This window comes from Macrotis lagotis, chromosome 5 (genome assembly GCF_037893015.1).
Source record: "Macrotis lagotis isolate mMagLag1 chromosome 5, bilby.v1.9.chrom.fasta, whole genome shotgun sequence".
Taxonomy (NCBI): Eukaryota; Metazoa; Chordata; class Mammalia; order Peramelemorphia; family Peramelidae; genus Macrotis; species Macrotis lagotis.
In genome coordinates, this window is record NC_133662.1 from 117221495 (window position 1) to 117237400 (window position 15906).

A 15906-nucleotide genomic window follows, 5' to 3' on the forward strand; every position below is an offset into this window, starting at 1 on the left:
GAAAGAGACATTCCTGGGTAACTTAATCCTTTTGTGGGGTAGGTCTGAAGAAAAAAGTCAAATATGGTCATAAGGCTGGAGGGACCACAACTGGAGAGAATAAACTATGATTTAGTCATGAAAAACTCCAAAATTGTGTTTTCTGATGCTATCAAGAGGTTTTTTTTGAATGGCATAGGTCTGTTTCTTCTCTGATTTGTCTTATTTTGAAGAGAGTGCAAGAATTAGGTTAGTCCCATATGGGAAGGGTCCTGTGATGTTGTCTGACCTTCATTCTTTTTTTTGCAAGGCAATAGGGTTAAGTGACTTGCCCAAGGCCACACAGCTAGGTAATTATTAAGTGTCTGAGGCTGAATTTGAACTCAGGTACTCCTGACTCCAGGGCCGGTGCTCTATCCACTGAGCAACCTAGCCGCCCCTGCCCCTGACCTTCATTCTTTTTTTTTTTTTAGGTTTTTTCAAGGCAATGGGGTTAAGTGGCTTGCCCAAGGCCACACAGCTAATTATTAAGTGTCTGAGACCAGATTTGAACCCAGGTACTCCTGACTCCAGGGCAGGTGCTTTATCCACTGCGCCACCTAGCCACCCCCCCCCCCGACCTTCATTCTTGAAGAAGACCATGATATCAGGGACATACACATAAACTGGATTTGAATGAGTGGGATTCTGTGCTAAGTCACTAGGTTCACTTGCAGGGGATGAGTACCAGTCCTGGAGTCAGGAGGACCTGAGTTCAAATACAGCTTCAGAAATTTACTGGCTATATGAACTTTGGCAAGTCATTTAATCCCAACTGCTTCCAAAAAAAGGAAAAAGAGACACCAGAATATTGACTTCTCTAGTAATATCAAGTAATCCTTTTGGAGGAGAATATAAACATGAGAGAGATGTTATGAGACCATAGGATTTGATATGTTTTTGAAAAGTAAGTCTTATTGGAGTAGAAAAGGAGAGTTTATATCAACTGATCATGGATGATTGTATATCCTTTATGACTTTTCTGCACTTCCTGTTGAGTAGACTAAATGTTGTTCTGTATCTGATATGACTTATTATCTTAAATACAGGGGAACTAGAGATCCTTTACCCCACATTTATGAAGACTTTGACAGGAGGTATATACAAGCAAGCTTCTGAGACTTCTCAGAGGCAATTCCAAAGGGACCAGAATTAGAAATAATTGCAGGGGACACTGTATCCAAGACTGAACCTGCTTCCTCTGGGCCCAGAGTATTGGGTACTAGCCAAGGGTTATAACCGCTTTTTGGTTTAAACTTGTAGTCGCTTGTAAAAGATTCTACATATTTTAGCTTCAAGATAAAAGAGGGCAAAACCTTTCACAGAGTCATGTGGGCACATGGATGGTTTCCATCCACAAACCCAAAAGCCAAGGTAAAGAGTGATCTCAGAACCATTCAGATATAAAAGATCTCAGTGGTCATCTAGTACAACCTATATTCTAAAAAAGATTCCCTTTTACAACAGACCTTCAAATAATCATGCAGTTTTTGCTGAAAGACCTCAAAGGGGGAGCCCACTACCTCCTGAGACAATCTGTCCTACTTTTTGAAGGCTTCAATTGCTAGAAGTTTTTCCTGACATCATCAAATCTAAATTTGCCTCTTTGCAGCTTCTACCATCTGTCTAATTCCTCTTAGATTGCAACAGCCCTTGAGACAGTGACCATACATGAGCTTTCTCAAGGATATAAATCTCTGACTCTGTCTACCAGTCCTCCTCACATGGCATTATCTTAAATTTTTTTTCCTTCTTGATTGCCTTTCTCTCGTATCAGCTCTGAGACTTGCAGAAATGAATATTAGACATATAAATGTTCTCTTTTAAAAGCAAATGACAGCTCAAATCTGTGTATTAAAGGCCACCTTTTCTTCCCAGAAGCTATGTATGGGAAGCCACTGATATCATTATTTCTGTTAGATTGGACTGTATCTCATCCTAGTGTTGTCAACAATCTAGTTCGGATTCTTGAATTCATCATCAAATATTTTCTACTTAATTAACATAGAGGTTGTAGTGCTAGATTCTGTGACTCTTAACTACTAAGTGTTTTTTAATTCTGTAGTTTCATATTGTTGGTGAAGGCTCAGCATAGACAGTTTATGTCAAAAAAAAAATTGGTATGTAATGTTATGTGGAAAAAATCAGGGGCATCTAGGTGGCGCAGTGGATAGATCACCGGCCCTGGAGTCAGGAGTACCTGAGTTCAAATCCATCCTCAGACACTTAATAATTACCTAGCTGTGTGACCTTGGGCAAGTCACTTAATCCCATTGCCTTGCAAAAAACCTTAAAAAAAGAAAAAAATCAGACTTGTTTTGCTTGGTCTCAGAGGACAAAATTAGAAGCAATGGGTAGAAGTTGGAAAGAGGCAAATTATGTTTGATATCAGGAAAATCCCTCAACAATTAGAGCTATCTAAAAGTGGAATATGAAACCTCAGAAGGCAATGAATCCCCCCATCAAGAGAAGTTTTCAAGCAAAGACTGAATAACCATATTGGAGTATGTTTTAGAAGTAATTATTTTTTCAGGTATAATTTGAACTGTATAGAATGAAGTCCCTTCTAACTCTGACATTCAGAAATTCTGTGATCCCATAGGTATCAAATTGATGTAAATAGAGCTATCATCATCAGTTATAGATGAGGAAATATAGCAATATTAAATGATTTGTCTAATATCACTGTGCTGGAGAGAGACCTTGAGTCCAAGCTTTTTGATTCTATATTTATTTTTCTTACATTTTCTGTTTACTGTATACTATGTTTATTGTATTTCTAAAGAAGCATAATTTAAGGGGGTCCATTGAATTTGATTTAGAGAAAAAAACTATTTTGAAACATTTTATACAACAATTTGCATAAATACAATGATTTATTGTAGATACTTTAAATTTATGTATTAAAGCAAATCTGGAAGAGTCTTTTCAACACTTTGTTAGCACCATTTGTGTTCCCACATGTACTTGAAAGCAATTAAAATGAATTTCTTTAAAAACATTCCTTAATTTAGATGGGTTTCTCCTGGATATGCCAAATTAGTGAAATTTTGCTATATTGAAATGACTAAGAGGAAATTTTGAAGTTTTCTTAGCTTCTATGTAGGTTTTTTCCATATATATAATGAATGCTTAGTATATGGAAAGATGAGAATCAATAAAATTAGTATTAACATAATCTAGAATTATCTAATTCTTAAATCTTTGACAATGTTCACTTTAACTAGTATCATGGTGACCTTCAAATGGAGTAACAAGTTGTAAGTAACACCACTTGAATGTACAACACAATGCAAGAACAGATAGAAAAAAAACAAAAGGAAAAAAAAACCCTTTTCATTGTTAAACTGAGATACTGAAAACTTCATCTAGATTTAAGAAGCTGCTTTATATGCTTCCCATTGAGATACACAGGGTGAGAGTATTCAAAATGGTGTTTTAGCTGATAGAACTTCCAAAATTTTTAGTTTTACAAAATCGTTTTGTCATTTTTTTTCTCTTAAGCTGTCACTATGATCAAACGAGTTCCATTTATCATGTCTTTCCTTTATTATTTGGCAACCTATTTTAGACTAGGAAAATGTCTAATAGATTATAGCTCTAAGGTTCCCAATAAGTCTTTTACATAGTGAAAGAAAGGAGACAGTGATATGAACATTTGAATACATATAGATGAATTGGCTTGGAGTATTAGAAAGAGGACTGGATTTGGAGGTATTCACAGCCAGGGTTTGAATTCTGGCTGTGTCACTCAGGATGGGCAAATTACTCTCTTCTCTGGGACTTAAGTTTACTTTTTCAAAAAATTAGACTAGACACAAAGTTTCTTAACTTTTTGGGGGGCTGTGGATCCCTTTGATATTCTGGCAAGTCCTGTGAGCCCTTATAATGTTTTTAAATGAATCAAACAAATAGGATCATAAAGGAAACCCAATTATATTGAAATAGTTATTAAAATGATAAAAACAGATAAGTTCACAGATTTCTGACTAAGAATCCCCAGACTAGAGAATATTTAGTGTCTTCCAGTTCTAACATTCTGTGATTCAGAATTTTTCTCTTATCATCTGATGTTTTTGGTATTTTGAACAGTCACATGGTTTCCAAGGACATCTAAGGTTACAGAGTAGATTGTAGGATTCTGTTATAGATTTAGAACTGAAGAGACCATAGAGAGCATCTATTTCAGACTCTTTATTTTTACAGATGAGGGAACTAAGGCACACAGAGGAGAGAATTGTTCAACAGACCTTAACGGTAACTTATTACTTATCTTTCTACGGATGTTACTATAATAACTTGAAGATTTCACTAATATTTGCCCTTAAATTTTGTGATTTCTTTTTTCCAATTCATCCTTATTAAGAAATGCTATTCTATGTTTATGTATGGGAAGAATCTGGCTCTATGTTCTTTCAATCTGACTTTGTTTATGACACAAGAAAAGATTCCTTATAGCTTAGATTTTGGAATCTCACTCCAGATTCCTCCTAGAAGAATATATAGTATGAATATATAGTGTGTTCTAAAAATGTCTAGTGGATAATAAGAAGGGAGGCAGCAGCTTGATATAAGTAATGTGATGAGAATTAGAGTCAAAAGACTAGCTCTGTCACTACACAAATAAGGACAGGGCTTCAACTATGTGATTCTGTGATAGAATTTTGTGAAATAACAAGATCAAAAACTAATAACCCAGTATCTTGGTGACCCCAAAGGGAGAATACTATTTTCAAATAGTCTAATTTATACTTAGGTAGTTGTTTCACAGACTTAAGGAATCTTATAGTCCGAAAAGACCTAAGACATCATTTAGTCCAGAGATATGACATATGGGGTCTTGTCCACCAGTGATACTCATGAATGTGGCATGAAGATTAAAATGTAATTGGGAAATATATAAGAAAATAAATGAAAATACAATAAAACACAGATAATTCTTCATATTTGAAATTGTCTTTAAACAATCTGAAGAAGTCCTTATATAAGAATTAGAGTCCCTTTATCTTTGAGTTTGATACCACTGATTTAGTATGGCATATAATTGAAAAGGAATTCCTATAAAAGGAAACCTTCCTCAAAAGTGACTATCTGACCATGACAGGATTATCACTGTGATTATTTATATTCTTAACTTTACTTAATCGATATCAAATTTTATGTTATAATTCATTGTTATATGAAATTTGCAAGTGAAGAAACTCCCTTGAAAGAATCAAATTGGCAACTTCTCTGCCACTTATAGTCTTAGGGGACTTCAGAAAGCACCAAGAAATTGGAGGATTTGTCTAGGATCACAAGTAAGTATGTGTCAGAGATAAGACTTGAACTAAGGTCTGTTCTGGCTTCAAAATTAGTTTGCAAGATATGATGCCACATTGAGTCTCTATTGTATGGTATGGGGATAAAAAAAATCAGGGGTTTGCTGGAGTCTGTGCAAAATTGCTTGTGAAGGTTGACTTAAATTTTCATTGAAAAAATGCATATTTTGGAAAGTGATAAACACTATAAACCAGGAGTTGATTTCTTTTTTTTCTGTTTTGTTGATGATCTAAATAATAAAGTGATAAAGGAAATGTTAATAATTCAGGTTAAAAATTTGTCATGCTTGCAAATTTTTTTAATCTAGGGAGTTGGTTCTAAAGCATTTATTATAAACTTTTGAAAATACTTTTATAATTGTGACAATAGGTAGCTCGCTCCCCTTCCCCATCAACTTTTTTTTAGAATTCAGGGGGATTATTGGTAGAGTGTAGAAAGTTCAAAGGTGGATTACTGATTAAACAAAGAACACCATGAAGGCCTTCATGCTCAAAAATTGCTCTTCTGTGTTTATGTATGGGAAGAATCTGGCTCTATGTTCTTTCAATCTGACTTTGTTTTATGACACAATAAAAGATTCCTTATAGCTTAGATTTTGGAATTTCACTCCAGATTCCTCCTAGAAGAATATATAGTGTGAGACCTTAGTCTTACAATGTGTTTTGAGGGCGTGTCTATCCTCATTCTCTACAGAACTGCATCTGTAGTAATTAAATTTGTATAGGTGATTTAAAATGTCATGACTAGACTAGTCATCTAGATTACCACAGGAGATGGAAAAGCCACTTATTTATAAAAGTACATTATTAAATCATGGAATAAGAAAAACATGCTTTAAGGAGTGCCAAACTGATAACCTAGAAAGACTTCATTATAATACTTATTTTTATATTGTCTACCAATGTTCTATTGGTCCAGGCTTTCTAGAACATCAGTTCTTGCATAACTTTTTTTCCTTTTTCCCCCTTTTTTTCTGCAAGGCAATGAAGTTAAGTTACTTGCCCAAGGCCACACAGCTAAGTAATTATTAACTATCTGAGGTCAGATTTGAGCTCAGGTCCTCCTGACTCCAGGGCCAGTGCTCTATCCACTGTGCCACCTAGCCGCCCCCTTGCATAACTTTTGATAGAGGGATAATTGTGCAAGGAAAAAGAATTCTGGAGCTAGTCTGAGGACCTGGATTCAGATTCTTCCTCTGCCACTTATTACTTGTATGATTTCAGGGATGTCACTTGAATTCTGTGGACCTCAGTTCCTTATGTGTTAAAGAAGGAAGTTAGAACCTCTATCATTGACTGACTCTAAATCTAAGCTCCTTTGAAACTTTGGGAAAGTAGTTTGTTTTTGTTTATGCCTCTTTCCCTGTTTTTCTGCTACATATTTTAGCATAATATAGTATGTCTAATGTTTGTTAGACATGCAATTTAGCATTCATTTCCTTGGATGGAAAAAAATGAGCCATATGTTGATGCTGGTAATAACTACACTGCCTGCAACTTGATCATTTTTGAGCAGCCTAATATATTTTCATTTCAAAGAGAGAGGGCTGAAATCCCGCCTTCCTTTCTGAAACATCAGCAGCTTTTGGTCTAAAGAGACTTTAGAAATAGTCTCATCTTATTTGATCTAATCTCTGTGCTGGGCTGACTTTGATTAGAGTATCCCAGAAAGTGCTTTTTTGTTAACATTATGCCTGGGTTCTATTCGCATGTTCCTTGTTGCTCTTCTAGCATGGAGGAAGCAAATGAGAGGGAATGAATTAATTGTTGCAAAGTTGTAGCTGATGAGCACTAGAATTCTCTGAGATGGTTATTAGACCCGATTTCCAGATGGTTGAGATTTTTAAATATACTTTGCTTCACTTCATAAATATGTTTCCTCAAGGGTACAAAAATTAAAAGGATAAGTATACACTCTTTTTATACCTTCTCATTTGCAGACACAAATTTATGGCCTAAGGAGTCAGCGGGAGGTATGGGAAAAGAAATTGAAAAAAAATTCATGTATAGTCTTTTTAATCCATTCCCTTTTTAAATACCACAATAAATTTAATTTCCACAATAAATTAAATAGCCATATTCAGTTTACAAAATAGAATTACTTATTGTGAAACCAGTATTTACAGGCAATATACACTATGTACACAACATTTCTCTTTGCTGACATACAACATAGAAGGTAAAAGATTGGACTTAGACATGTGATTGACATGCTACAGGTGACACGATAGTCCATACGAGAAAACAATAGTGCAAACTCACCATGGGAACTTTGGAACAGTGTCAAATTGTTATGAGATAAGACATTTTTGGAAATAAGATGAAAACAGTATGACCCAGTTTCACGGCACTAATTCAGCATCTGAATTAAAGAGCCAGTATTCCCTTAGAAATATGCATAACATATGTGTACTTCATCCTATATTTCCTGATCTAGCCTGAAGCTTCACATCCAGTTGTATATCCTCACATATTAATCATTTGGCTTAGATTATAAAAATGGCAAGTGATAAACTTTGAGTCAAAGGAAGACTAACTCTTTGAAGAAGAGCTGAATTCATTTACCCCCCTCCCCCAAAATCACTTCTTCTTTCTCTAAATAGTCTAAAAAATGATACAACTATATAGAGGGTAAATTGTTTTCAGTTTACTTTTCAGTAGAAAAAATGGGTCTCACCATATATTTGGTCACACACTGCATATGTACAAGTATTCATGGGGTGGAAAAAAAAAAGACTTGAATAGTTGTATTTGGAAAAGTGCATATTTGAATCTAAAGAAGACACTGTGTCCCTCCTGGTGCAACACACAGTGTTGTAAGATATTCATTTAGGGCCAGTTCAGTGTCCTCCCAGTGATCTGGTAGAATTTTTGATTGAAAGGGTGAAAGAATTTGCGCAATTTGGTAATTACAGAGGGATCTACCTCTGGATGAATGCGTCCCTTGCTGCCTGCCAGGCACTTGTTAAAGACAATGTTAAACCGCAGGCAGTAAAACCCCCTTGTAGCATTGAAGTATAAATTGTATTGACTGATCCTGGGAGGAAGATTGAGGAACTTCTCCACTAACTGGAGTTCTGGCAGTGGTTCTGTAATGAGCCGATCTCCATCTACTATGTGAAACTGCTCAATTGGAAAGTATTTCAGCCACCTCTCTAGGTGTTTTGTATAGATGCTGGTCCTCACGGCCTTATACTTAGTGTTCACCTCACAGGTATTAGAGTCAATTGCCAGCTTTTCAAATTTATAGTAGGTTTTATTTTTCCTCTCCTTCCCCTCTAGCACCTGAGTATAATCAGAAATAGCTCTTGTGGTGGGTTCCCTGACAATGATCAGTAACTTGATAGATGAGTTCATTTTGTAAATCCTTTCTGGTACCTCCTCCGTGATAAAATAGGCAGGACTCTTTTCGATGGTGATCTGCTGAGGGTATGAAAATGGCATTTTCTTCCTATACCACTCAATGCCCTTGGCATAATTCTCATCATTATCAAAAAAGTGAATTTCCTGTGAGGCTTTGACCACAGCAGGATGGAGATTCAGCATCTCAAGTAGGGCTCTGGTGCCTCCTTTCCTCACTCCAATGATGATAGCTTTGGGGAGTTGCTGCACGAGATTGTGGAGTCGAATCTGCTCCTTGGTGGCGTTGCCCTTCCGGAACTCGTGGAGAAGGCCACGTTTGAACTGCAGTGCCCGGAGTGGGATCTCAGCCTGACTTCGGGCTCCAAATCGACCTTCAACGGGGCAAATGGGTTGTAGTCTGTAAACAACAAATGAAGACTTTAAGAGACTCATTGCAATCAACACTTCATTTTTCTGGTTTTCAAACCAGTATGAACAAAGACTTTTAAAAAGACAAAACAAAATAAAGAACCCAATGACCTCTCAGACTACTGAAAACTACAATGAATAGATGTTTGAGGAATTTTATTTTAGGGAGCTCAACATATAATAGACCATATAATTTGTTTTTATTCACAAATCATTTAATTGACTACAGTGTATACTGACTCTTACAGTGGAAGGACATCAACATCAGTCATATTAATGGATTTTTAAATAGCTTGCTGGTTAACATCATTTAGAAAATGTACAAATGTGGCAGATTTTAAATATTTTGATAAGTGTTTTTGGGATGTCCAATTTCCTTGTACTTGTTTGACTTTTGAACACTCCAAAAAGTTTTGATATCTGATTTAAAAAAACAGTAAAAAATAAAACAACATCTTGGGTATCACTGTCAATTATCTGTACCAGTTTGCAACTTATTAATTGTAAGAGTTACTAAATAAGACAGGAATTTTTGCATTTGAACCTAGGGACATTCAGAGGTCTATATGGCATTTTCTACTTCTCTTTGTCTATTATTTGGAGAGATCGAGATCAAGGGTTCTTCCCTTACCCTCTCCTCTGCCCTTCCCCCTTAACCCCCCCATTCTATGATTCAGAATAGGGGGGCTAGAGGTGGTCAGCCTGCCAGCTCCTCTAGTGGATTGTAAACTGCTTCAGGGAAGGACTGTCATTTGCCATTCTTTGCATCCTCCAGCATGTAACATAGTGCCTGGCAAGTAGGAGTTTAATAAATGCTTGTTGAATGACTTTATCTGTAATTTCACTGACATAGGTAACTCTCAGGTGAGAAACATTTCTTTCAATGCAGGTTGATTCTCTCTCTCTTGACTAGAGCAGAGATATTAAACTTGGGGCCCATATGTGGTTGCAAAACTCATGAATATGAATTGAATCAGGTTAAGATGTAATTGGAAAATGTTTAACAAAATAAATAAAAATTCAGTACAATGTAGATAATGTTAATTTGTGTTTTAGTCAATAGGTCATCCTAGATTAAGTGATTTGCCCAGGTCCACACATATTGTCAGTATGTGAAAGAGGTAAGACTTGTACCCAAATCTTTTTGGTTTCAAGATTGATTCTTTATTTACTACTATTATGTCTCTTGAGCCTCAATGCAGGAACATTAAAACAAACTCAATTTTCAACAGCAAGAATAGCACGCTTTACTGGGTACTGTGTAAATTTGGGATCAACTAGTCCAAGGAAGGGGTTGGATAGCTCCACATTCCCCCCTTTTGTGAATAAACATTTGGAGCAACATCACCCAAGTTAATATATAGGAGAAATTAATTTTATTTTATTTATTTTTTTAAATTTTTCTTTCTTTCTTTTTTTAGTTTATGGAATAAAACATTTCTATAACAGTATAATACTAAGATGAAAGCTACATGAACCTACATGAAAACAACAAATTTTTCAAAATTATCATGTAAATTTCTTTTATTCCTTTTTTTCTCCCCTGCAATCAGATCAGCATATTAATTTAGTAAAACACAAATTAACATTATATGTGTTCTATTATTATTCTATTATTTATATAGAAATTTCTATTTATTTTGTTAAATGTTTCCCTATTTATCTTAATCTGGTTCAGTTCATATTTGGAGGATTTTAGCCACATGTTAAGGAATTTTTATTATTATCTTGTATTTCCAAGGATGGAGTTTCTACTTAGGCAGTTCTGCAAAATGAATAGGAAATTTTGCTTAAGGAAGTTATGATCACTGTTAAGAGTTACCATAGCTCTCCCATTCATTGAACACAGTCTATTTTATGGCATAGATTTTTTCTTTCTTTCTTTCTTTCTTTCTTTCTTTCTTTCTTTCTTTCTTTCTTTCTTTCTTTCTTTCTTTCTTAGGTTTTTGCAAGTGGCTTGCCCAAGGCCTCACAGCTAAGTGTCCGAGGTTGGAATTGAACTCAGATACTCCTGACTCCAGGGTTGGTGCTCTATCCACTGCACCACCTAGCCACCCCTATAGCATAGACTTTTTGTGTTCATATTTCTTCTCTTTCCACTAGATGAAATTTCTACCAAACAGAGACTGAGTATGTCTCTCAGACAAGTCAGTAAATATAACAAATAATTAACAAATGGAAGGTGAAACAAATTGTTCAGATCAACAATTTTGCTAGGTATAGCAAATATAGGTGGCAACATGGAAAGAGACTGAATTTGAAGCCAAAAGAATTCAAACCTGACCTTGCTTCTTCGTACCTATGTGATCTTGGGCTAGTTAATTTATCTGGTAGACCTTGGTTTTTACTATTATAAAATGAGGCAATTGGACTAAGAATTGCTAAAGGATATTTTTTCTGTTTTTTTTTTTTTGTTTGTTTTGGAAGGCAAATGGGGTTAAGTGGCTTGCCCAAGGCCACACAACTAGGTAATTATTAAGTGTCTGAGGCCAGATTTGAACTCAGGTACTCCTGACTCCAGGGCTGGTGCTCTATCCACTGCACCACCTAGCAGCCCCCTCTCTCTTTTCCTTCTTACCTCTGCCTTCCTGGCTCCTTTCAAGTTTCATTTCAAGTCCCACTTTTTTGCAAGAGGCCTTTTCACTGATTTCACATGCCCCAAATCCCCTCTGCTAATTCCTTACCGCTAGTCTTATCTTCCATTTACATTGTATATATTTTGTTTTTACAGAGTTGTTTGTATTTTGGATCCTTTAGACTGTGAACTCCTTGAAGACAGGAACCATATGTTTTGTCCGTCTTTGTATCCCTAGCACATTGCCTGGGCAATACATAATTATATGATTATTGAATGACTGACTTTAAAGTTTCTTCCAGCTCTAAAACCATGATCCTATAATCCAATAATTGCCTTATCCTAAGGGTATGGTACATTTCTGAAATTCAGTCTTAATTTTCCCAAGTTGACCTAACAAATCAGGTTAAATCTTTTTTTTCAAGATGAGATAATGTTGGCCATGCGAGCACATTTAATTAAATCCTACTGAATGAAGTTTCTAGTTAAACTGGTAATGTGAAAGCCTCTGTCAAACTGTCCTTCCTTTAATTTCTATTCTCAAAAGACAAACATTTAGATATTGCTTGCCTTTGTCTGTAATCAGGTCATGTGGTTTAGGGAAGAGATCACCAGATTGAACTTAAAGGTCTATATTCAAATCCTGAGTTTGCTAATAATAAAATGAATTCATTTCTCTCTAACTCAATTTCATCATCTGAAAAATGAGAGATTTGAACTAGATGATCCTGAAATCCTTTTCAGACTGAAAATCCCATGGCAAATGAGTAAATAGAAAATAGTGCTTAAAAGCATGAATATGTTTAGAAGTGGAAGAGACACTAGCATAGTACTATATTCTACAAAAAGAAAATATTTCAGGATGTAGGTCTAACACTATGCAATTATATTCCTAGAATATATAAATATACTGTGCCATGTTTCAAGAAACTTCACTTTTCCCAGGGTTTAGACCATAATCTGACCACACTTCCAAACAGAGAATTTCTGGAAAAGTCCATTGGGTTATGTAAATCTTTCTAAAAAGATCAGATATATTTGCATCAGAGAAAAAAGAGATGAAGAAAGTAATGGCTTGGAGAAAAGGCAAATTATTAGGAACAACTGATAATAAGAAAACAATGAATACAGCTAGACAGCCAACCTTCAGGTTATGCTAGTTTATTGGTAGCCAAGCATCAGCTTGTGAAACTACTGTCCCTTAGCAACTCATGGGATCACTAGCTGTGACTTGTTTCTAATTAGTGGCGAGCCTAGTTAAGGGTTTGGAATTAAATTGTCAAAAGGACTTATATACAATTCAAAAGAATCTCAGCTTTGCTCTGACTGGATAATCTTAAAGTATTTGTTGTTTAGACTTTGAGGCCTCAGACATATAGATCTGGTTCTAGGTCCTGGTTTGCAAAGGAAAGCTGAAAGTTGGCAATCATTTCAATTTTAAACTGAGTTGCATTTTCAGGAACAATGGTTGCTGGGTTAGTGGAGGAAGCAGCAGGAGTTCAGAACTTCAATTTTTCCAGTGGAAGAAATGGATTTTACAGAGTCAAGAAGTGTGATTGGCACAGCTTGTCTTTTCCAACCAATATTTCCTTAACCTTTGGGGACCCCAGTTTCTCTAGGTTTATTCTCATTTCAGAAATTAGCTTCTCTGTTCTTCCCCTATCACTGAGAATCCAGGACTTTCCTAAGTTGTTCAGTGTGAAACCATTTAGTAGTGTTGGGACTCTCACATCCCTGATAGCATTTCAAGTGTTTGCCTGCTCAGAGATACATCCTTGCTCTCTATAAATTTCTTTTCTTTGGATTTTTCCAGGACTCTCAGGATAATCTCTCAGAGAGAGATAGGCGCCTTTGCCTGGTTCATTCAGAGTCTGATTGAAAGCTGGAGCTAATTAACATAGTTAAAATTCTCTAAGCCTACAGCCATCTTTCATGTGCAATAAGATTTCCAAACTTGACGAGTTCCTTTGCAGGCTCATACATAATTTTAACTATTACGGTAACACATTAATTGCCCACTCATAAATTTGAAGAAGATGATACATAAATACATCATCACTGTTTTGCTAAGGCTAGAGGTCAATACACAGATGCATACAGACCAGAATGAGTTCTTGGAATTACAGTTTTACCTTGCACACTGTTTTATGTTCCTTTTTCAAACAAGTGCCAGTTCCTGCAGAATACAAATGCATATGGATATATATATCTCAGGGCTTGGGGCTATTTGAAACTTTCCTTTCCTTTCCTTTCCTTTCCTTTCCTTTCCTTTCCTTTCCTTTCCTTTCCTTTCCTTTCCTTTCCTTTCCTTTCCTTTCCTTTCCTTTCCTTTCCTTTCCTTTCCTTTCCTTTCCTTTCCTTTCCTTTCCTTTCCTTTCCTTTCCTTTCCTTTCCTTTCCTTTCCTTTCCTGTCCTGTCCTGTCCTGTCCTGTCCTGTCCTGTCCTGTCCTGTCCTTTCCTGTCCTTTCCTTTCCTGTCCTTTCCTTTCCTGTCCTTTCCTGTCCTTTCCTGTCCTTTCCTGTCCTTTCCTTTCCTTTCCAAATGTAAGGCTTAATCAAATTTAGAACTGCAGAAAGTATGTCATGAGAATTTTGGACAATTTTGGATACTACATAATGACAAAGAAATGTAGACACAAATGTACACATAATACAAAAATGTGAATACAGGTACACATATGTTTAATATTTAAATACATTAATTAAATGTATGTGTATGTATGTGTTTATATGTATAGTGAGTTCAACCTACCTATCCAAGCTCCCAACTCTGGCAACTAGATATAGAAGACTTCCAATAGCAAGACTTCCCAGCACAAAGAGCTTCTGTCTCAGCAACGCCTGCTGTTTGAATAGCATGGCCCTCCATCAATCTTCAGGACTTCTTCAATCTGTAAAGACCGAAACATAGAAACCACCCATGAGAAAGTGGTGATATATTGTTTCATATTGGTTTATTAAAAAGATAACTGGTTCTCACACATGATGAAGGAATGTTTTCTACCCCACCCCCTGAACTAAAATGAAAATTAAACTTTTAGACCTGTTCCAAGATTTAGGGGGAAAAAAAGACTTGGTATTTTAAGATTAGAAGCTGCACATACAGAATAAAAAGAACAAGTTGGAAACAGCTGAACAATGTCCATAGTAAATGACAATATGGAACAATCACATAATTTCTTCTAAATCAATTCAAGTGAAAGAATATTTCCAGGGAGAAGAAGATATGCAACTTGAGATTTGAATGACTCTGCTGCCTGTCATTTGATAGCTTTATCTCAAAAGAACAGAGTGAGCATGAAAGATAAATTTCTGTCTAGCCATATTATATCTTTAGCATACCAATGTTATTTTAATTATATTTTTAATAAAAAAAGCAAATGGAAAGGAAGAATTATACAGCAAAGGCAGTGTCAGACTCAAGAAAGTAACTCAATTTCATGGAATAAGAAATCATAGTTCAGAGGGAACTTTAGAGGTCACACAGTCCAAATCTCTAATTTTATAGGTCATGAAACAAAAGCCCTCAGAGGTAAGAGACTTGTTCAAGGTCACACACAGAAAGACCAATCTGAACTAATATTTGTCTCATACTCTATTACATATCATTAATTCTCTTTGCAATTTTTAGAGGGTTGCTCTGGTAACTAGTTAGGAAGGGCAACTTTTTTCTTTTTTCTATAATTTCTAAACTTTTCATGTTCAAATATATTCCTCCCCTTTCACTACCTAGCAAGTTATCTTTTATAACAAAAATAAAAAAGAATAAAACAGCAATTCAGCAAAACTAAGCAATGTATAAACCAAGTTTGAAAGTATCCATAATTTTCTATAATCATATCCACGAACTTCTTCAGGGAAAGGACAGAGCTGGATTTTTCTTCATCATAGGTCCTTTGGAAACCTGGTTTGGTTTCCACATTGTTAAGGGTTCTAAAGTCTTTCAAAGTTCTATTTTACAGTGTTATTATATAAATTACTGGTTTGGTTCTGTTGACTTGTGCATTATTTCATAGAAATCTCAGATTTTTCTCAAAACATAAAATTTACCATTTCTTATAATATCATTAATTTGACTACCATAATTTGTTCATCATTTCCTCCAAATGAACGACACTTCTTTATAAAAAGTGTTGCTACAAATGTTTTTGTACATATAAGTCCTTTTTCTATTTCTTTAATTTCTTTAGGGCTATAGTTTTAACAGTGGTATTGGTGGTTT

At 35.5% G+C, this 15906-nt stretch overlaps 1 protein-coding gene across 1 annotated transcript in view; it reads right to left on the reverse strand.

Annotated features, from left to right (window-relative positions):
• Nucleotides 1-6313: 6313 nt before the first annotated feature.
• The window catches only part of HS3ST5 (heparan sulfate-glucosamine 3-sulfotransferase 5), a 348852-nt gene continuing 339259 nt past the window's right edge, over nt 6314-15906 (reverse strand). The window contains exons 3-4 of the mRNA XM_074187401.1: nt 14437-14575; nt 6314-9099 (exon numbers count right to left, since the gene is read on the reverse strand). Coding sequence (XP_074043502.1) covers nt 8169-9099; nt 14437-14543 — 1038 coding nt within the window. The 5' untranslated portion in view covers nt 14544-14575 and the 3' untranslated portion in view covers nt 6314-8168. The remainder of the gene's footprint in view (nt 9100-14436; nt 14576-15906) is intronic.